The sequence below is a fragment of the Archocentrus centrarchus genome, chromosome 6 (assembly GCF_007364275.1).
Source record: "Archocentrus centrarchus isolate MPI-CPG fArcCen1 chromosome 6, fArcCen1, whole genome shotgun sequence".
NCBI classification, from domain to species: domain Eukaryota; kingdom Metazoa; phylum Chordata; class Actinopteri; order Cichliformes; family Cichlidae; genus Archocentrus; species Archocentrus centrarchus.
In genome coordinates this window covers 31,905,879-31,929,714 of record NC_044351.1, presented here as the reverse complement: position 1 = coordinate 31,929,714, position 23,836 = coordinate 31,905,879, and the positions used below count along the sequence as shown (strand labels likewise).

Sequence of the window (23,836 nt, the reverse complement as noted above, 5' to 3'; positions counted from 1 at the left end):
AAGTGGTATTATTGCAAAATTTAGCAACTCAGCTGCATGAAAGTTACACATCTGGGTCTCAGCTCGTAAAAGTCTTCATTGATCTGCTGACTTAATATCTGCAGAGGTCCAGTCCTCCTTTGAGATTAACATCAGACCAAAAACTGTGTGCTGGGAGCTTCATGGCATGACCACTTCCAGGTTTGTACTATGATGGGCCAATGGCTCGCTCCAGCAGCTCCATATCTAAAGCTCATAGCTACATGACAGCTTCTAGCTTCTCAGCTGACTCTTAGAATAGGGGATAAATATAATGCTACTAGCCAGCAAACCTAATGTAGCATTCATGTGCTATGGAGACAAATATTTCCTACAGGAATCAGACCAATGACTCTAGAAAACAATCTTTCATCTAGTCATTGGCAGAGACCAGAGGAGAGCTGAAAGAAGAGTGAATACGGAACAAACCTTCAACATGTGGCCCCAAAATGTGATGCTAGATGAAAACTGTTTTTGTAATGTGTCTATGTCTAAATACTAGATTTAAAACATGATAATATAAACACCTGCCATGTTTGGAGCTATAGCACAACCCTTAAGTGACCAAAAAATGTATGGTGATTGTATTTTTTTTAAGTGATTTGAGAAAGATCCTCATTGCCTCGGCATTTAAAGAAGTTATGGCAGAAAAAGGTGAAGTGCAATTAATTACTTAGCTTGACTGCAGTCTATATAAATTATTCCTGCTCCATAAGTTTTACTGGGATGACTTACTGGGCAACAAAATGAAAGAGACATCATTGATGCTATATTACACTATAGCCTGCATTAAAGTAAAAACAAACAAACTGTAAATTCACTGAAATCACCAAGTAAGGCTTGTAGAGCCACAAGATTTCAAACACAAATCTAACAAAGGGAAAATATTATTTTCTTCATATGTGAAAGCTGTCTTCTCGCAGATGTCATTCAGCAGCATGAACATGCTTCTGGGGATGCTTACCCTCCTGTCCATTATGGTCTAATGAGTTCACTTTGAATATTATCACCTTTTGCAGCAAATAGTTAAAGAAATATATATGAGTATCTCCCCCCCCCCGCCCGCCCCCCGGCCTCATTCTGCTAATAGGATCTGTGGCTCTGCTGCTTTGCACACTAGACTGGTCATTAATGAAAATCCCCCCGTTTTTTTTTCAGAATTTACATTTGTTATGGGGGCTAATCACCGCTGGCTGGAGGCAGTGTGGGAAATGTGATTAGTGTGTGAGTTCTAATTAAGTCTGTGAAGCCTCACGCACTGACAGACAGGAGCTGCACGCTGAGACGCACACTGATGCAGGGACTGGGAAGGAGAACACACGCACATACGCATGCCAGAAATACGGGAACGCAGTGCAACAGATCAAACACGTGCACATATACATGGGATCTGCTGTAAAGAATGATGATGCAACATCAAAACAGTCGATCTGCTGACTATCTGCATCTCTCGCGCGCGCGCGCACACACACACACACGCACTAATCAGTCCACTGCAGTGCCCAAGACATCCTATCACACAGCTACTCCAAGCTTGGAAGCGCATACGCCGGGACGCTGAGTCAGATGTATGCTGTCGGTAGCAGTGCGCCCCCAGTGGCGGTGCAGCGGCGGTGCCGCTCCTGCGCGCAGGTTAAAAAGCGGCGGGCGGCGCGCCGGAGCCACAGTGTGGGGTGTGTTTGAACAAGAGGCAGAAAAGTTAATAGCGGATTGTTTCTCGCGTCTGACCTGCAGCAGCATCCGTCGAGAGCATCATGGCAAACAAAGCTCAGCAGCCTCCTCACCTGCACCTGGCCGAGGTCACCGCGTCCCAGTTTCTCGACATTTGGAAGCATTTCGACGCTGATGGTAGGAGTTTTTTTCCCCCGTCCTTAAAAGTTTACTTTAACTCAGAATTCACGGGATATTAAATAGCAGGCTATTTAGATACAACTGGTTTGTAAAGCTGACGATTTAATCAGTGAGGAAAATGCAAGGGAAAGGTTGAATATGCATCCTATCTTAAGACTTAAGTTTAGAATAACAGACTGATATCAGGTGAAAAAGTTGGATTGTGCAGGTTGAACGACACTTTCAGAGATTAAAAATGTAGGAAATAAATAAATAATATTCTATGAAAATTCCATGAAGTCGTCTTTGCAGTTCATAAAGTGAGATTTTAATAGTATGGGACCGTTTTTTCGTTAAACCCCGAAGCTGTGGTTTGTCTTCATTGTTCAGCTGTTTGATGGATAAAACAGCTCAAAAGAGAAATATTCTGGTTAGATCGTGTTTAAAAGCACAATTTTTATCATCAAGAATGCCCAACGGTTTTTGAATGAATTTTGGATGCAGTTCCTATTAAAGTATTCTATTTATAGTCACATTGCGCACGATTATGTTTCCTTCTATACACCCTAATAATCTAAAACATGTGAAGGTCATTAAAGCGCAATTCGGGTGGATGCTTTAAGTTTTATGAGCGCACAGTGCGCCACCAGAGAAGTCCTGCACACGCCGCGTTGCAGAAATGAAAGCATGCCATTTAAGTGAAATTTTGCACAGTCCATGAGTGCAGTGTGTCGCCTGATGCACTGATGAGATGTGTGATTTTTGAAAACCTCAAAGTGATCCTTGTACTAACAGTCCTCACTGCTGTCTTCTTGTCTCAGTACTCTTTGTGGATGTCTGTATGACAAGTTTCGATTTTCTTCTCCTCTTACAAATTCATCAGCAGTCACCACAGGAGTGAAAGTTTTATAAGCCTGATTAGAGATGCTTTAATTCCATTTGAAGGTCTGCAGACTCCTCTGTGGATTGAAGGCTTTCTGCAAACTGATGGATTATAAAGCGTACTATCATCACTCTGATGAGAAAATTCTCTTACTTATTTGCGGAGTCTTAGATTCACTGTCTGTTTTTGTGTGTCACATAATTGGAATTAACATCACACTGACAATATTATCAACCCTCTTATATTTAGCAGTCAAGCACGCTGTCATCTTATTCACTTTTTGATGAATCTCAGGCTGTGATGTATATGCAATGAGCCTGATTGCAGGCTGCATCTGGTAATTATCAAAAAGCAAGTTATCGCTCCCTTTTGCACTGTCCCCTTCCCCGAGATGTCCAAATCACAGCAGACGAGACGAGTGTGCCGCGCCTATTTGCTTTATATATGTACTCCTGGGAGTTCATTGTCAGCGTGATGTGTTTTGATGCTGGCACACATGCTCACATGCTGAACTGCTTTCCATAGGGAAATTAAGGTGGAGGGACATTTCGGGTGGGGCAGAGAGGTTCCAACAGCTGAGCTCCTCTATCTGAGCCACTGTGAGGAGAAAGTTGTTGTCTCTTATTGTTCATCATGGTTAGAGTGTATGGATATTAGTCCAACCGCCCAGGTACTTAAGTCCTTAATGCTGTGGCATTTTACATATTGTGCGTTGCAGGGAGCCACTTTGCAAATCAAATCCAACCAGTGCGCTTCCACAGATTTGGCTACCGAGTTTGAGTTCTGCTCTCATTACTGGGAGTGTCTTCTGGCTCAGCAGAAAGAAAGAAGAGCTAATTTGTTTGCTCAGATTGAATAAACATCTCTGAGTTGTGGATAAAAATACACAGGAGGCGATGGACCCAAAGATGATGAAACCACATATTCCCCTGGTTGGCCTGGGATCAAATCTCATCTGGATTGCGTCTCTTGCAGCTCCTCGGCTCTGCATCCCTCTCATCTTTTTTTTCTCCTGTCTCTGTCGAGCCTTTTCAATTCAGTCACTTCAAAGCTGAAAAAGGAAACAACTGCAGTTTCTTTCGCTAATTATAGAGCATTTGCTGTCAATTATTTCGTATTGACCTGGATATGAAAAATCTGGAATACTAAGCAGAATCCACCTCCTGAATTGACCTAGCTGTGAGCTCAACACAAAATATTTGAATAGACAGGACTCCACTCTGCTTTGAAAGGCAAATGCACTTTATATAAGCTTTAAATATGCACTTACTTGGCACAACTGCCCCCTCTGAGAGTTTTCCTCGGTTGGGGTTGAATTTTAGAATGAAAACCCCAGAAGCAAAAAGTCTTTACCAGCTTCTCCCAAGGGACTGGCAACGCATAAAGTGTTTGCTAGTGGTGCAAAAAAGTATTTATTTGGGCCTAAAGTGGTTTTTGAAAACCTTTTATCTGGGTGCTTGGTGTGAACTTTAAGTGCTTGTGCAGAAAGACAAAAGCATAAGTTGGTAGGAATGCACTCATTGTGCTGTGTGACGTACGTATTTGACATTTAAACAAAATGATATGGGTGTGAGTTGAAATCAGCCATAAAATGTAGCTGCTGGCAATGATGCACACTCACATGCTGCTTTTGATAGTCAGCGTAAATGTCTATACTGAAATTGGACACTTTAGTGCAACACGGACATGCTGATATTAGGCTGCAGCACACATTTCATAGAAGCGTGCAGTACCTTAAACATACTGTCGTGATTTAACAAAAATTGTTCATCCTGCTTTTGAATAGACAGAGTGCAAAACCACCAGCAGATGGTGGTTTGCACAAATATAATGGCCCTACTGCTGCATTTATTGAGCGTACGAAAGCTTCCCAGAACAATCTTTTCATATATCTGCTTTTATTGCCATTTTATGCCATTCCTGTTGTAGTTTATCACATCACACTTACTCTGGTTAATTACAAAGCAGGCCATTTCTCCCTACAGTGCTAAATGTCAAATAAGAGGCACAGGAGGGAGGGCTCAACAGCAGCAAAGCATTTCACTGTCTCACATTTTCATTGAAACAGCAGAGTTTGTATTCATGAGTCTTGATAGCATCACCGAGGAACACATTTGCACACAGACACACACACCAAATTTCCTCGGATATAACAAAGATGGTGTGTTTGGTTGGATAAAGAGAAGGAGTTAGATCAAAGATGACAGAAGGAGAGAGAGGAAAAGAAGTGGATGGCATAATAATCTTTGTTAGTGTTTAATGAGGCAGCACTGCCTTCCAGGTTTTTATTGAAGCAGCTAGTCACATCGTTTGGAGCCATCTGTCCGGCCATTCAGCAGGAGTGTTGATAGAATTTTGGCACAGGTTCACTTACTACCTGGGTGAGGCGGGCACACTCATTTGTCCTCTGAATAGGTACTGTCAGGGCAACAGAACAACAGCCATAAGAATAAAATAAGATGAGAGGGGAAAAAAAGAGAATAAACTCTGTGGCCCCACAAGATAAATTTGTCATGAAAGAATTAAAAAAAAAAAAAAGTATGATTGACATAATCACAGATTAAGCACCGCCTGACAAAAATGACACTCGTGCCATCAGTCATTTTGGCAGCCTGTCAAAATGACTGGTGCCACACAGTAAACTGAGGTTAAGACATTTTCTAAAGGATTGCAGAAAGCCTCACTGTTCTTGGTCAAATATCATCCCCTTTTGGAGTCCAGCTAATCTTGAAAAGCAAATTTAGGCTACAATTATCTCAAAATTAACCATTTATCATTGGCCAGACTCTCCACTGAATACACCACTGATCACTGTCGAATAACAGAGGCAGCTCGTGCATCATCACCTTGAATATCCAAGAAAAGTTATTTGCCATATATAGCCTCTCCTGGCACGCAATCTTGTGAACACAAAGTCTTTGAAGAGTGATCACTGTGTCAGTCAATAGTGAAATCTTTTAGACGGGGAGGAAGAGAGCTGCTGTTGAAAGGACCTTGTTTGAATCAATAAACCCGGGCCATGATGAGATCTGTTTGACACTGCGACCATCTTGGTGAGGTTTTTGCAGGTCAGCACAACCAGTAAAAAAAAAAAAAAAAAAAAAGGGGGGGGAGGGGGGGGGGGGCATTTGGTGTGTTGCAGTGCCATGCAGTTATGATCTCTGTCCCAAAGGTAATGGCTACATCGAGGGGAAGGAGCTGGAGAACTTCTTCAGGGAGTTGGAGATGGCTCGGAGAGGAGCAGGCGTGGTGAGTTCAGGGACTAGAGTGTAGTCACAGATCTGCACAGTCACCACACAGGTTTCACTTATTCACTCAATGCACATGTTTTCTAGGACCCCTCAAATCCCACATTCAGAGAAAAGATGAAGGAGTTCATGCAGAAGTTTGACAAGAACAAAGATGGACGAATTGAGATGTCAGAGGTAAGGCCTTGGAGGACCTCTTTATGTTTGGAAAGCTGGTATTTTGATTAACAGAACAGTTTGACTCCCTGGGAAATGTGCATTTTGTTTTCTTGTCAAGAGTTAAATGAGAAAATTGATACAAAACCTTTGTATGCAGGTACCTTAGCTTGGCATAAAGATTGAAAACAGCTGGGCTCCACCAAACATGGGTTTGACTTTTTGAAAAATATGCTCCCGTGATCTGGATAAGCAGCAGAAAATGGATGGATGGATGGATGGATGGATGGATGGATGGATGGAGGGATGGATGGATGGATGGATGGATGGATGGATGGATGGATGGATGGATGGATGGATGGATGGATGGATGGATGGATGGGCTTTTCCACATTCTTTACAATAATTCAGATAGAAGATTATTGCTTACATGTCTGTTCTGTTAACGTATAACAGAAAGATTAAGCTTAGTCTAGCTTAAAGACTTAAAACATGAGAACGGTGAAATGTAATATAACTACCAGTAATGCAAAGTGAGCAGGTACCCAGTTAACCTTACAAGAAGGTAACCTACCCAACAAGAATGTTAAATGTCCACTAGTGACCAGCTGTCAGCTATGAAGAGAGGGTGATTCAACATTATGGAAAAATTCTTGATAAAACTCCTTAAATAACAAACTGATCAACCACAATAGTTAAACCGCCTACGTAATATTGTCCAGGTCTTCATTCTGCTGCCAAAACTGTTTTACCCAAAAAACTGCGGCCACAGGATCTCCATGAATGTCCGGTGGTTTCTGGCACTGGATCATATTGATCCTGTGGCTCAGCTAGGTGGGGCTTCTGTGGATCAGCTAGGTGGGGCTTCTGTGGATCAGGGTTGTACCGGGTCATATTGTGGATTTTCGATCAGATTGGGCTCCGGGAATTTTGGAACCGAGTTCCTGAATCATTTCTGTGGTGTGTGGGGCACACTGTTCTGCTGGCAGTGGCTGCTGCTGTCTGGGAGTGTCATATGGGGGCTTGCTTGATCTACAACAATGTTTTGTTGAGTGATGCCTGGTAAAGGAACATCCACGGCATTTCTTAGACCCAGACCCCAAACTTGCCCTGCAGAACTTTGCATTGTAATGCTTCACCTGTCAGTGGTTATTAAGCTTTGACTGATTGCTGTGAATTTCATTAGTTCTGTATGTAAAAAAAAAAAAATCATGAAAAAAACAGTTTGTGGTTTTATGTTTTTTGTGACCATGTGTTGGTCATTTCATATGATTTCTTGAATTCTTAACTGACCCAGGAAACCCATAGTTCAGTCAGGACCTCTATAGACAAAGGAGGATTGTTATTTCCATCTGCAGTAATTTAGATTTGTGGGAATTAGTCTGTTCTGGGACTTCCCTGCCCTTACATGTGCATGCATGGAAAGCTGGAGGCCAGCAGCATGTGGCATGCTCTATATGAGCTTTGTGCATTGGATATCAGACCTAAAACACACTGTTAAAAAAGGGGAAGGTTTTTTGCTCATTGTGAGTGGTGAGAAAAGGTTTTAAAGAAAGCTCAGATAAGCCAAAAATTCAGGCCCCAGAAGTCAGGTCAATACTCAGCTGCCTGCATAAATGCGGCCTTCATCATCTTCTCTATAGAGCATCAGTTTGGGATATTGGTTTCTCTCAATATGACCACTCTCAGAGTGTGATTTGAAAAAGCTGCGAGAAACAGGGCTTCAGTATCAATAATCCAAATAGGTTTGCATTGTGCTCGTTTGTGTGCAAATGCAGTTTAAAGTCTTTGTCTGAACAGCCAAAAAAACCCCATGAATTTTAATAAATATTTCTATCTTAGGCATAGTTGGGCTTCTGAGGTTGTGGCTCTCTATTATTTATGCCAAGTTGCCCATTCGAGGCCTTGCAGACAAAAAGCTCCCCCAGTCTCTCCCAGAATATCAACTGTACCATTTTGTGTTCTCACCACTCCCATTTCCCTGTCATTTCTTTCCCTAGCTGGCCCAGATTCTTCCAACTGAAGAGAACTTCTTGCTCTGCTTCAGACAGTTTGTCAGCTCCAGCGCTGAATTTATGGCGGTAAGAGCGTGTTCTTGAGTACGTTTTTTTCTTCATGTAAAGCTGCTGCTCCTCTTGACCAACTCAACTCAATTTGATGTGTTCCTTAAAGCATTTGGACCTTTTTGCACAGGAGGACTTCATCCAACCATACACTTATAGGCTGGAGTGAGTCAACCTCACAGGCTTGCCTTTTCTCTACCTACCAGCTAATTACATGAATCAATTACTTGTGGATGGTTGAAGGTGTACAAATTAGTTAAGAGGAATCTGGAACACAAACTGCTGCCTTAAAGTACAAATGGCTGCGTGTGTGTGCTAAAGGTTTATAGATGATGGAGAAAAAAAAGAGGAGATGGAGAAAAGGAGGAGTGAATAGTGTGAAATGAGATAACCTGATTATGCTTAATATATTCAAAATTCATGTGAGGCTTGAAACCACTCAGCAGATTTTATGTGAACCATTAGCTTTGTTATTTGATTCTCAGTAACTGCTTGGTGTAAATAACTAAGATGCATTTAAGGGTCCTCGTGCAGAACAGCTGTGGGTTGGCATAAAACATAGCATTAAAAAAAAAAAACCATGGTGGTGACATTCAAAACCGAGCGGGACAAAATATGTTATAACCAAAATATTCATATATATACTAGTTAAAAAAAACCCACTCTGATTAACTCACATGCTGCTTGGAGAATTAAGCTTTCCTCTGAATCATCATTGGTGGAGTGAGAACATTTTCTAAGGCTGCCAGTTCCCCAGCAGCACTGCTGGAAAATATGAAAAGTTTTAGTAACTTTATTGTGAAAACCGCACCCAGCAGAGCGGGAAATAGTCGCCTGAGCTCTGAAGGATAACATTAGCTGTGGATGGTCCACTGCAGACATTTGCAAACAAACATACAGCTTTTGCTTATCTTGCAGAAATACACTAAGACAATATTATATTTGATATTTGACTTATCAGTACATCTCTTTGTGTCGCTGTCCACGTGTTTCTCCTGAAAAACTAGTTTTTTCGTTCACAAGTTCCTAAAAACTCAGTTCTGGGTTCTTTAATCTGTCAGTAACAGAAACCTTTAATACTATTGCAGTTTTTTGCTAAGAGGTAGAATTATTTTCGATACTAAGTATCCAAGTTTGTGGGAAACTATTCCAGCAGAATATTTAAGTGGTAAAGTTGACGGTGGAGTTGCTTAAACTTTACCATGTGACTAGTTACTACCATAATCTCTCAGAAAGGTAGAATATCTGCTCTTTTCCCTTTTATAATTAACATTTTTCTGGAGTTTAAGTGGTGCTTTGAATTTTGGATAATATTAACTGATTGAAGAAGTAACAGAAATCTCTCTGGATATCTGGCGATAGGTAGTAGAGACAGACAAGAATTTATTCCACCAAATATCTCCAGAAGATGAGACAAAATGGCAGATTTCATGTTAGATCTGCTAAAAGGAAAAAATGAAGCCAATTAGAAACCAATTACATGTGAGGAAGAGGCTGTCCTTGTCTCCGGTGTCATATTGAGAAGGAGTAATGAAATGAGAGGAGGGAAACGAATGAAAGAGAAGGTGTGCGAGGAGAGAAGGATACAAAGGGCAAACGAGCAAAAGCAGGAACAGAGGGGACATAAATGAAATGTCGATGGGAAGTTGAGAGCCAGAGTTTGAGAGCATAAAACAAGAGAGGGGAGATTAATCAGTCTTTGCTGAAGGGTGCAGGGAGGAAGAAGGGGGGCCGAGAGGTTTTTAAAGGGTTAGAATGAGGAAGCGGAGCCTTCTATTTTCAGAGTCATATATAATGGATAACATCACTGTAGCTCCTCTCTGCACAACCTAGAGGAGGAGAGGAGGAGCAGAGAGGGAGGAGGCGAAGGAGGAGAACAAGAAGGGGGAAGGCCATCCATCTTTGATAAGGAGCCCTTCTTTGGACAGGGACAGCTGCTAGATTAAAACATTCATTAAAATGACTTTCTCGCCCCTCTTTCCTCCTTTTGTCTGCCATTGCCCTCTGCTCTGTATGTGGGCAAACAGGATTGTATTGAAAACTGTATGATTATAATGATGGTCAAAGCTTTTATGGTCGGCCCCTTTGGAACGATTTCTGCTCTGCACCAGAGAAAAGTTAAACCCTTGGCACAGTCAAAGAGTGAACTGGGAGTCGATCAGAGAGGATTTATTCAGGGTCAAAAAAATGTAAATCACTCCGGAGAAGAGCTTCTCTGTGCTGAGAAAATGCTCTCAATCAATTACTTCAGTGTGTTTTGTTGATTTCTTTCAGGCGTGGAGGCGATATGATACAGACCGCAGTGGCTACATTGAAGCAAATGAACTGAAGGTAAATATTTAAATCAAACATTAAGAAGTACTGAACTATATTCATTAAGATAGCTTCATGGGATCAGTGACATGCAGTGTCTCATTTACTGCAAATACCTTTCACTGTTTCATCATTTATTTTATGCTGCTGTTGTACTTATTTTATTTTTGTTTTTGTCTCTTCTCTCCCACACACACATTCATACACACAACACACACAGTAACAGAGCAGATCTGCTAAAATTTTCAGATAGAATGGATGGACACTTTCCAAAAATTTATTATCTTTAATCTATGTATTTTCTTATGCCTTTCATTCCAACATTATTGACATTTTAATTATATACAATATGTCTTAATTTGTATTCATATTTGTATGTATATTTATATTCTGGCCCACACCTAGATGCTTTGTTGATTGTATCAATAAAATCAAAGGAAAAAAAAAGTTTTGTGTCATGGTCATAGACTGTATATAAAAGATGGAAATAGCTGGTTTTAAGGTTGACTATATGCTTTTTAGAATATTACTCATCAGAATTGGATCACAGTCTTCTTGAAGTGGAGCTATATGATTAGACACATAATGAAGGATATAAATGCATTTTTAAAAGTTCCATAAGGTAGCAGTAACACCACTAACACAGCAGAGATCCAGTTCAGTAACTTGAATTAGCCTGAGTTAACCCCTTAACTGGCAGCAAAAAAAATCACCTGAAACAACTACATAACACCCTCTGGTTATTATTGGCTCTGAACAACCCATTTCATAGCCTATTAACCGGCTGCGTCTGGTCCGCGGGCCGAATGAAGTGCATTTATATGGCAGGCTAGACCCGCCCATTTTGACTGACACCTCATTCGGCCAATCATGTTAAGAAATGGGTTTCCCAGAGCCAATAATACTCAGAGGGCATCACGTAGCTTTGTCAGGTGATTTGGTGCAGCCAGTTACATGATTGGCCGAATAACGTGTCAATAAAAATGGGAGGGTCTAGCCTGCCATATAAAAGGGACTACAAACGGCCCGTCACCGGGCCCTTGCCAGTTAAGGGGCTACTAGCTAACAGCTACAGCCTCTCAGTTAAAGCATCTATTCCTCTAATAAGATGAACTTTGATTTAAACATGTAAGTTATAACAAAATTCATCTTTATATAGTTTTTATGAAGGGGAAAATAAACTATGGAAACCAAACCCAGTTTTGGTTTGGTCTAATTGACTCACTTTTAGAGCCAGCCTCTACTGGACATTAGAGGAACTGCAGTTTTGGGCTTCATTTTATAAGAATTAGATAAAAAGATGCATACAGCTCTCACGCCTGCACACTAAATTTGAAGCTCGAGCCATCAAATAATTATCTTAGTTTAGCATTCTGGAAGAACATAGAGACTCTTTACCAACAAACAGCCAAAGCACATAATTCTACTCTATTTTCTTTGTTTATTTTTTATTTTCTTAAACCTGAATGTCACCCAGAGTTATTTTTTTTTTTTTTTTTACTTTTAGACCAAACAAGTGGCATTCTTTTTAAATATTTCCAGTGTATTATCTTTTTTTATAAATTCATGTGAGCATATGGATGAGCTGAGCCGAGAAGTACTTTTGACTCAGGAGAGTTAAATGTCTGCTCCACAGGAAATTCCCCACTGACCCCGAGTGTTTTCTTTTTTCTTTTTTATGAGGTGAGGATCCAGACACAAAAAAGCGTTACCGATTACACAAAGGTTATTCATTCAAACACTTCAGGAAATGTTTTGTCAGATTACATAAAGGAAAGTGCACCACAGTGGCAAGCTGGGGATTAATTGGGGTCAGTGATTGCAGATCGGGCTGCTCGGGTAGTTGTGGGAATTACATCTCTTCCAGCTGACCAGGTGCAGATGAGTTACTCAGGTGTGGCTTTGTGAAAGCTTTGGAAAAAATGCAGATGAGATCTCAGGAAGCAGACATGTGTCTCACCACATAATTGTGAGCAGACGGGGAAAATATTGACTCAAGTAGCGCACAAGTGATACCTTTGGCCTAATGATACAAGGATACTTTATTTATAGACGACTTTATACTGTGCTAACTTCAGAAGGAAATCTAATTTTTGTTAGTGCTCTGTGTTTACTCTTTACTTTTAATTTTAAATGCAAAACACCTGATAAACCAATAAATCAAAAGATAATTTAATAATTCAGTGTCTCGGTTATTTTTTTCTTAAGCACCGTCTTTGTCTTCTTTCCTTTGTTTCTTTTACCCAACATTTCATTTTTCTCCAGTCTTCCTTTGTTAACTACAGACAATATGTGCAATAGGACAATATTTTAATAATAATAGGTTACAGAAATGTGAGTGCATCTTCATCTAAGATCTTGCATCTTAATGGAAGATCAGGCAGAGCCATTGACCCTTTTTTGCTAATCCATGGGTGCTTTTCATTATGCCAGTGCGTCTCCTCTTCGCTTCATTCTCTCATGTATCTTTCTCGCTTCTTAGCTCCTCCGAGGATCTGAGAGAGATGAAAGGAAGAGACACAAAGGCAGACGAGCCGGAGCTGCAGAATTCTTAGTTTTAGTATTTTAATTGCACGTTATGCCATTTGATTAAAATACTTCCACGTAAGATGCACATATGTTTAACTGCAATAATCTTCTCTTCCCGGTTGCTCCTCATGTCCCAGAGTTGCATTTAGGGCACTGCGAGATCCTTCATGATGGGCAATGATTTTTGGGTCATGGGAGGAGAGAGAGGATGCAAGGAAGCACAAGTTAGCATAATGAAAAGCACCCTGTGTCTCTGTCCTCAGGGCTTTCTGTCAGACCTGCTGGAGAAAGCTAACAGACACTACGATGAGCAGAAGCTGCAGGAGTACACACAGACCATAGTAAGACTCACTCTCTTACGTATTCAAGCACACAATCACACAAGCTCGGTGTGATTGGACAAACTTTATACTTAGTATTGAGAACAGAAAGCTAATAATTGAGACAGCTTGAAGTTTTGTGTATCCACCCATCCATTGTGCTCTGTGATGCAAGAGGATGCTCTTAACTTGTAAACAACGTCCTGTTTCAGCTTAGGAAATGCTTTCAGTCATACAAAATAAGGAGAAAAATAGTGAGAAATAAAATTCTGATTGCGATCTTTAGAAGTGGCTTAACGAGAAGAAAACGAAACCGCATGTATTGTGATAAAAGGCACGGGTCTAGCATTTTGTGGAGGAATTCAGTGGCCTGTTATGGTGGTGGCTGCAGCCCCGTGCGGCTCACTGGTTGTGACCCATCATGTCCTGCAGGTTGTGAGACTGCTGCCCAGATGTGCTAACATCTGTTTCTTCCTGGAAGCCCCAAAGCTGAGCTGACCTTTTTTTCTGAAGTGGTTTCTTCATAGGAAAATGTATTATTTCTTCATTTGGACTTCAGGGGAAGAGGGAAATGTTAGTGTCAACGTTTGCTAAAGCAAAAAAAAGAGGCTAAAGTTAATGTAAAGGATGAGTAATTTTAATAATGTGCAGCTATGATGCAGGTATTGTTGGTAACGGATAAATTAACTGTAGATTGATGGTCAAGATAAGTCCACATGTAGCTTACACTCACCAAATACCACAGTCCAAATGAAAAGGAAGCAATGTAGCACGGTGTCTGTGTAGATTCTCAGTTATCCAGGTCATAGTAGTCTCTGGAGCTTGAAAAAGGCGACTGGACTTCTTTTTGTTTCTTGAAGACGTTTCACCTCTCATCCGAAAGGCTTCTTCAGTTCTCAACCAAATGGTGGAGAGACCCAGGTATTTAAACCCCTGTGGGCGTAGTCCCCTGGAGGTGGTTATGACCCTCTATTGATCATGTGCTTGAACACATGTGCCCAGGTGTGAAGGGGGCGTGGGTCATATTTAATCAGTGGTTTCAGTTGAAACCAATTTAGGACTCCGCTCCATTGTTTCCTGTGGCCTATTGAGGTCACTGGAACAAAGGTGTGAATGGGGGTTGAGACGTCTGGGAAGGGAGCTCAGGACAGCACTGTAAGCGGGGGAAAGTTGGTGACGTAGCACGGTGTAGCACGGTGTGTGTATATATATATATATATATATATATATATATATATATATATATATATATATATATATATATGAAAATGCCCAGCACACGGACCACAGTGATACCAAGATGGCTTCTTTCTGACCAAGAATCCAAAAGTCCAGATATTTCGGACATTTGTGTGGATGTTTTTCAAAAAAAAAAAATTTTTTTAATTCTTTGAGGCAAAAGTTTGGGTCATTCTGCATTTAAAAACAGTGTTTTATTCCAGTGTAGCTCTCTCCTTAACTTTTTGACTTATTATTCTGTAAAAATAAAAATCTGCCACATTGGCTGAAATACTGAAGCAAGGTTTATAGATGGCTCCTTTTAGCGGTCCTCTGTTAGACGTGTAGAACGAAGGGGGAAAAAGAAGCAGTGGATATATCATAAATTTATGGCTACCACTTCTGTGTCTCAGTTGATGAAATACCTTCACTCTGACAGAGTATACCTATAAAAAACTTTCCTTTCACTTTCCCCTCCGTCTCTTCCTATCTCTGTTCTACTCCTGCTTTGTAGCTCAAGATGTTTGATCTGAACGGAGATGGGAAGCTGGGCCTGTCAGAGATGGCAAGGTAATATGCAATTTTACTCGCTTCTGTTCACTGTATAAATGTTGAAGCACATTGCCTGCTGATGCTCATTCACTGTCAAAGAATCTGAATAATTTAACAACTATTGTGTCCGCTAATGAAGTCCCTCTCTGCTGCAGGCTTCTTCCTGTTCAGGAGAATTTCCTGCTCAAATTCCAGGTAGGAGAGAAACATGGGGCTGAAATAACACCAAAACAGAATGAATACATGATGCTCAATAATACATTGTAACCATTTTTTAATTTATGATACACCTGCCTTTTTTTTGATGATGGTTAAAAGGAGTCCAGGTTATTCTTGGACTCTGCTAGAGTGGCTTTGCATAATTCACAATTTAAAATAATCCTTATTTATCTTATAGTGGGCCTTGCTGCTTCCTATCAGTTCATCCACTGTCTGAAACAAGCTGTTGTAGCTCCTTTCCCTTTAAGCCAACATTCACCTGATTGGCTGCCCCTCATAAACAAAAGGTTGGAACAGCAGGTGGGTGGGGCTCCTGTGCTTAGAGCCAGAGCTGTGTGCCAGAGATGACCTTATTAGGGATATCCGTGCTCAACTGACATCATACAGAGTCAGGCGTATGAAACCAAGCCTGAGCTTTTGGCTCACAGTGATTACTTGTGCCTATGCTGACCTCCGTATTTAAAAATCCACTGTAGCAGCAGAAAACAAGGAAAAGTGTACCGGGTCTCATTGAATGGTACTGATGCATGCCTTTTTTGATACTTTATAACCTTGTAATTAAAGTCAGACCTTGTGTTTGCAGGGTGTCAAGTTGACCTCTGAGCAGTTCAATGCCATCTTCACATACTATGACAAGGTAAGTTACATGTTATCAACGTGTAATAAATTGAAACAAAAATTTTACGATTAAAAAAAAAAAGAAGAAAAAATAAAGAACCGAGACTTTAATGAAGCTATCAGACTGTTCTTTATTTCACCAAAACTCACTTTGGATTCTTTCTTTCTTTTTGTTAATGATTGATAAAAAAAAATTGTGGTGTGTGGGGCATAAATGTTTTCCAGCCTCAGAAGTGGGATATGTCTGAAAAAGTTTGAGAACCACTGCTTTAGTGTATTTTGGCAAGGATGCGTTCTTTGATGCGTCTCACTGCAAAGTTAGGAGCTCTCCTGGGGATTTCCTCCATGTGTTCTGAACTAGATTGGCATCTGCAACAACACCAGACATCATATTTTGTTAGCGACAACTGTTATTGACAACTATCTCCCATGAGTCTTACCCATGGTGAAGAACTGAGTGAAAAGACACCAGGCTGTTGTTAAATGCTGATGAAATCGTTATTAAAATAATTAATGGGACTCTTATGTCAGTGCACACAAAGCTTAGGAGAATGGAAGTTTGTGGGACTCTTTACAGTCTGGATGACTCAGTGCTGTTTATTTAGGAGCTCTCTTTTTGTTAAAATCATGAATATGTAAATTCTGTCTTTTACCTTAGGCATGCTTCATTTACCTAGGGAAATGAGTCAGGCTTGGCACACCTGTCTCTTTGTAAACAGCCGAGGGTGGCTGAGCAGTGGTTTAGTTAATGGGAATATTTTCCACATTAGCAGTAGATTGGTGGGGAGGGACTATGATACAAGACAGAGTGGAAAAGAGGCAACTAAGGAGGAGAGTGCAGCGCTCTGTGCGTCTGCTAAATCATTTTTCTTGTCTATGATATCTTGTGAGTTTTTGTGCGGGGGTGGGGGGTGGGGGGTGGCACAGCCATAATCTAAGTAGCTATAAGAAGGCTGACTCAGTTTTCTAAGGAAATAAACAATTCAGCTTAATGTGACATGGCACTGGTGCTTGTTATGGGTGTTACCATTGCTTTGGTGCTTAACATGCTTTTCATATTTCCCTGTTTTATATTAGTGATAAACAATGTAAGTAAAATATATCCCAACGCTTTTTCAGCAACAGTAATTCAGCCACTTCCTGAATTTCTTTTGTAGCTCGTTTCCCAAACGCCCCCCTCAGACACCCGCTGTGTAACCTGTGCAATATCTTGAGTGCATTCACAGCAGAAAAACTATAAAAAGCAATGTACTTACTTAATGTAATTAATATGATGGTAGGAGAATCATTCACCTATCCTATGAAAATTCGGTCACGTTTTTAATCTTGAGCATATATAGTTTTCTGTCACTGGTCATCAAAAAAAATCCTACTGAAGGTGTGAGTGTCTCGATAGCGGGGGGTTCAGTCCACCAGGGCCTCCGCCCTTTGCCACCGCCCAACACACATGGTCTGCCCTGGGAGGAGGCCTTGGGAGGAGGCCCCGAGGCAGACCCAGCTCACCCTGGAGAGATTATATCTCTCGGCTGGCCTGGGAACACCTTGTGGTCCCTCCTGGATGAGCTGGAGGAGGTGGCTGGGGAGAGGGAGGTCTGGGCTTCTGGGTGGATGGAAGGCGTGAGTCTGGTCGCAGGTCTTCTTATTTACATTAAATAAACCTGTTGCTGATTGTGCAACAGAACAGCCATTAGGTTATGTGCAGCTCTGCACACAGGAGAAAACAGGATGGAGACTGAGGGGCGTGTTATGTGCAAAAACAATCCATCAGCTAGTTGATGCCTGGCTGTAACAACAAGTCTGCAAAATGCCAGTGCAATACTTTTTTTTAATGAGTTCACACTTATGTCATAGCACAAAACCAGTCCGTGTAAAGTCCATGACCTTAAGACTTGAAGCTCCAGTCAGTGCACCGACCTTGTGATTAGAAATAGAATAAAAACAACTATTTCCAAATTCACTAATATAATTTCAAACTCATCTTTTTGCCCCACACTAATGTATCTTAAGTAGTATAGTTGGGGAATCTGAATAGAGCAGATTGACAGTGATGGATTTGGAGGTTGCATGCGTATTCATGTCTTGGGTTAGACTGAAGCCTTGCACTCTCCTCACTCTCTCTAGCACTACTAGAGGACAGGGTTGAACGTTTAATTATAAATTAGCTACTGCGATCCGTTTGTGTAGATGCTCTCTGTGAACGGAGCACCAGCATTTACAGTATGTGTGTAATTAGTTTCATCATTTTGTTATGAGCTCAGCCCCTGCAGCAGAAACACAGGCAGCTGCTCTGACTGGTGCTGAGAGATCATGGGCAGGGTGAAGTGTGGGGGGGTCAGATGAACACGAACATGGCTCACAGTGCCACAGCCTCAAAATGTGCAAGGACTCGAAAACGTCTGAAATACAAGATGACGTGCATTGGAACTTAGACTGGCTGATACCTGATGTTGCTCCGCTTTCCCAGAACGCTGCTGAGTGCAGAGTCTTTTATCCTTAAAGGAAAAATAAATAGAATTCACACTTTATTCCCAAGATCTAGGACACTTCAATCTGGCTTTGTAAGCATCAAAGAGCATCTCCCAGAGTTTAAAAAAAAATATATATAAGACTGGCAAGACACTCAGCTCTGAAGTCATCTTGAGACCAAGCCTAGATGAACAGAACATGTTTTGTGCCACTTGCCAAGGGAAAATTTCCAATAATTTGGGCTTATTTTCTGGCCCTAAACTCTAAACATGGCTGTGAGAGATGACTCATTAATTAGCAAAGGGGCTCCATATTAACTGTGGAGCTAACCCCCTGCGCAGAGTTTTGAATGGGAAGTCTTTTTTAAGTCATTTGCTGATTGTTGCCACAAAATACTGAATGAATGAAGTTGAGCAGCAGAGAAAGGAAAACTCAAGTAGCTCTGAATCCAAAGATGGCTCAGAAAGGACCGCTTTTACTTGAAAGAATAAATTGAAAAGAAGGGAATGAAGAAATGCTTGTGGCAACTACATGTTCGTAAGCTATGGTAAAAATGGTTACAGTATCATTGTTGTTAATGATGAAGAATTGTTTCCATTCATATTTCTGTTGATTTCGTCCAGGATGGGAATGGCTACATTGACGAGCAGGAGTTGGATGCTCTGCTACGAGACCTTTACCAAACAAACAAGAAGGTAAGATGGGTGTTTACTCAAGTCTCACATCCTCTGTGTACTGTATACTACTCCATACTGGCAGGAGTGGAAGGGGAGGTTGAAAAGATGATAGTGAGACCTGCTATGATGGATGGTTTGGAGATGGTGGCAGTAATATAAAGACAGGAGGACAAAGTTAGCGAGGCAAGGCTGGTTTGGACATGTGCTGAGGAGGGATAGTGGATGTATTGGACAAGGGATGCTGAAGATAGAGCTGCAAAGCAGGAGGAAAACTTCAGAGGGGGTTCAGGGATGTAGTGTGACACAGGAGGATGCTAGGGATAGGGTGAGATGGAGGCAGATGATCTGCTGTGGCGACCCCTAAAGGGAGCAACCGAAAGAAGAATGAGACCACGTACTGTACAATATGTATATGTGGCACATGCTGCTTGCCTTTGGACTCCTTAGTTCTTGCTTTTGGTGCTTAATTCCAATATATTGGCAGTCTAAAAATGTATTTTAAACGCAGCACTTTGTTAGTGCATGGTATGCTGGGTGCTGAGGGTAATAACAGTTTATCATCTGTCCCCCATGGTGCATTTATTAGGCTAATCAGAAGTCAGTCTATATTATTTTTTGGCTGACATTACAGTAAGGCATACCGTAAATCAAACTAAATGTGGGTGGTGCAGTGGTTAATATTGATGACTTAGAGTAAGAAAAGTCCTGCCTAAGCTGAACCTCTCGTTTGGCTTAGGCCTTTTTGTGGGGAGTTTGAGTGTCTTCCCTGCGCCTGTGTGGATTTCTTCTTTCAAAATTGACCATAGGCAACGGGGGTGAATGCGGTAGCCCTGTGTGGTTCACCGAGGACTAGCAACCCATCCAGGGTGAGGTGGGATCCAAAGAACAAAATCCCTACATTCTGTTTTTATTTATAGTCGCAGCTCTTTTTTGGCAAAAGGGCTGCACAACAGTACAAAGCCTAGTAGGTCCTTCCTTCAACGTTAGCCACCAAAGCTGTTTAAAGTGCTGTTGGGAAACATAAACACTTGAATTTCAGCCCAACACAGCCCATTTAAATTATCCTCAGATTGGTAGATCGATTTTTTTCCCCCTTGCTATTAGCACTACAGAGGGATGTTTTGATGAGTGAGTCACCATATGCAGAGTCGCAGCAAGCAAACGTGCATATTCTAAAAGATTGTCTCTGTAATATGTTTTTATGAGGAAGGAAATGCTCCATACACAAAGCATTTTGGTGAGAAAAAAAAGATGATTGCAAAAAGTGCCTTTCAGTGTTTCCCCCAAACCATGAAAATGAGAGAACTGGCCTTAGATTTGCTTTTCTGTCATTCAGTTTTCTAGCCAGAAACCTACTAATGTTTTTCATTTTCCTCAGTATCTTTAACACCACGAGGCTACTGTAAAAAAATAACTTAATGTTCTAAAATCTTACAATACTGGTCAAAATGAGCTAGACGAGCACTATTTGGCCTCCTCGGTGTATCATACTACCTTGTCTCTCATCCAGGAGGTGGATCTGAAGAATCTTTCAGGCTACAAGCAGAGCATCATGAGTCTATCTGACGGAGGGAAGCTCTACCGTGGCGAGCTGGAAATCGTTCTCTGCAGGGAGCCCATTGTGTGACTCTTCTTTCTTGTTGCATATCATCATTTGCTCTGCCTACCCCACCCTCTTCCCCTAGACCACACACCCACTTCCAGCTGAGTGGCAACATTATGTATATCAGGTGCATGTGCCGGACACCTGCTCCCCCCCCCGCCCAGTCATTACCTAAGCTCCTCCCCTCTGAAGGTGAAGAATGAATAATTGCACTGTCAGCACCAACAGCTCTTCTTCCCTAAACCTTTTTCTTTTTGCTACCTTACCTCTCAGCCACTAACCATGACCTCTCTACAGCAACCCTCCCATTTCTCCCCTCATCCCTTCCCATGCTGTGCCTGACTTCCAACTCCTGACCAAAAGTCCAAATCCCTAATGCCACCAAAATGACCTGATGATAACCGCTGTACCTTGACCCCAGCTTTACTGACCCCTTCATTCCCTTGCTCTTTCAACTTTGCATTAAATACAATATATAGTCAAAGAAAACTGCAGACAAATGTGTTTGAATTGATTGCATTTATAATCTGTGATGGAGCTGATATTGATTTTCCATCTCTGTTTCTCCTGAAACTCTCTCGTTCCATTAAAACTCTGGTGTATCATTGCCATGAAAGGATTTTCATTTTATTGTTTGTTTTTTTGGCTGATACTGTCAATTGAAAATATTAATAAAATATCTTAAGATAAGATTTGACGTGATTTTGTTTGAGCGACCGACAGTGGTACATTACCATGCAGACCTCCACTTTCCTACTTCAGTTATGCAGTGTTGTGCAATTCTGTCAGTTGCCTGATACTTTCTGTTGTACTGACCTTTTGCGTACCAACTTGGCCATTTTTATCACGGATTCCCAGCTTCACTGCTCCCTCACCTTCACTCAGCAAGCAGAAATATAAGAAGGATTAGCGATGGGTGCAAATCCCAACAAGAGCGAGACGGTGTGCAATTTAAGGCTTTAGTGAAGTTACTTTGCAGACATGCTAAAACTGGACTCAGCGGATGTAAGTTGTCAGTGTTGGGCAACTTAAAGCAAGCAAGGGCTCTGATGCCTTTTTAAATTTAAATGTACCTTCAGTGGAATTAAGAAGATGACAGACACAGTGCAGGTGTTGCTGTAGCACTGACTCAGGCGCTGTTATTTGCAGCATAACATCTTTCTGTCAGTTGCATAATGAAAATGACTGAAGAAATAGGTGGCAAAAGTCCTCCGCCCCCTAGAGTTGCAGAGGCAATTCTGAACTGCTGCACGAAACACAGTCTGACCTAAAGTTCTCGCTGACATAAATTTAAAGTGAAAATGTATCCGGCTTTCAGCATTATTCCGTTCTGTGGGGATTAAATGTCAACACCAAATATTGGACTTACAAAGTTTACTCAGGCCTAAATATACTGATTAAATATGTTGAGGATGAAGCAGCAAACATGGCTTGATTGAGTTTTATAAATTGCCAGCTAAATTATGTCATCAAAGGGGAGCTAATGGGAGTTGACTTAAACAAAAAGCAGCATCCCAGAAGCTTTAAATGTCAGCGGAAACACGGATGCAGAGCCTGTTACGTAAGACCTGTGATAAAACAGAACTACAAAACCAAACCTTAACAATTATTTAAACTGACAACCCCAAAATTCTGGCTGAATTCCAGCACCGCACAGGAAGCCTTCAACTTCTCCAGCTGAATCCAGGATAGGAGGTTTTCCCTGCAGCTGAGCTGACATGTTACTCCTGAGGTAGTGGGACAGAACAAGATATTTCTAGTAAAACTCCTGTAATCGGGTTGACATGCTTTTAAAGCGACGTGAATAATACAGCAGGCGCACAAGCGACCCATCATACCGAGGAACTGGTGCAAATCCACATCAAATCTTTATACACGCATCTCTACAAGAAACATGTGTAGATCAGTGAAAAAGAATTTAGCTGATGAAAAGTCCTATTTAGTGAGACTGTAACTACCTTAACTCTTGGCAATTTGTGGCACAGAGTCAACAAGGTGATGGAAACACTCCTCCTGAGGTTTTGGTCCATATTGACTTGATAGCATCACACAGTTGCTGCAAATTTGTCAGCTGCACATCCATGATGCCAATCTCCTGTTCCACCACATCCCAAAGGTGCTCTATTGGACTGAGATCTGGTGACTGCAGAGGCCATTTGAGTACAGCAAACTCATCGTCATGTTCATGAAAGCAGTTTGAGGTGATCTGAATTTTGTAACATGGCATGTCTTCCTGCTGGATGCAGCCATCGGAAGATGGGTTCACTGCGGTCATAAAGGGATGGACGTGAGCAACAATACTCAGGTAGGCTGTGGCATTTAAACAATACCTAAGTGGTTTTAAGGGGCCTAAAGTGTGCCAAGAAAATATTCCCATAGCACTGCACCACCTAAACCATTGATATAAGGCAGGAAGGATCCATGCTTTTATTTTATTTATGCCAAATTCTGACCCTAGCATCCAAACGTGGCAGCACAAATCAAGTCTCATCAGACAGTTTTCCAATATTCTGTTGTCCAGTTTTGGTGAGCCTGTGAGAATTTTCTGAAGTTTGCTAGCATCACCGACCAAAACTGTAGCAATGTGAAATTTGATCATGTGAGCTACAATAAGCTAATAGCCACAACAGCTACCAAGCAGGGTTATAACAACAAATCTGAGTATATTTAAATCAGCAGGGGTGCAGTCGTGTTTGCAGGGTAATTTGATGGAATGTCACTTTATTCAGGCATGCTACAGTCCTACCTGTGCTAATACTATAACTGAGTAGTTCAAGTTTATGTGCAGTCAATTTACCAAAATCCAAGACACACTCAAGTATTTGAGAATTTAGGACTCTTGATGGTCAACAAAACCGTCCTTTGCTACTCAGCTGGTATCCATTCTTTATTGGGTTTTATTTGGCCACTTAAAACTTTATTAAACAAAATGTGTTTTATTCTTCCATTTATCTCAATCAAAAACTTTAAGAGTTGCAATAAAAACATTCAACAGAGTCACTCACTACTCCCTATATAAACTGACAGCAGCTAAGTCATAGTCAGTTATAAGACACAGCATCCAGCAGAGTTCTTGCATTCCTCAGAAAAGCTGAAACCGGCACATTTCTCCCTCTGACTGCA

The 23,836-nt window shown here is 41.3% G+C and overlaps 1 protein-coding gene across 1 annotated transcript; it reads left to right on the top strand.

Moving 5' to 3' along the window:
* Positions 1-1,671: 1,671 nt before the first annotated feature.
* On the top strand, positions 1,672-21,405 carry calb2a (calbindin 2a). Its single transcript, XM_030731116.1, has 11 exons — positions 1,672-1,866; positions 5,904-5,980; positions 6,067-6,156; positions 8,136-8,216; positions 10,473-10,529; positions 13,304-13,381; positions 15,093-15,148; positions 15,286-15,325; positions 15,933-15,986; positions 19,057-19,128; positions 20,621-21,405. Exons 1-11 carry the CDS (start codon positions 1,773-1,775, stop codon positions 20,735-20,737), a joined length of 816 nt encoding a protein of 271 aa, XP_030586976.1. The 5' UTR covers positions 1,672-1,772; the 3' UTR covers positions 20,738-21,405.
* The last annotated feature ends 2,431 nt before the right edge of the window (positions 21,406-23,836 follow it).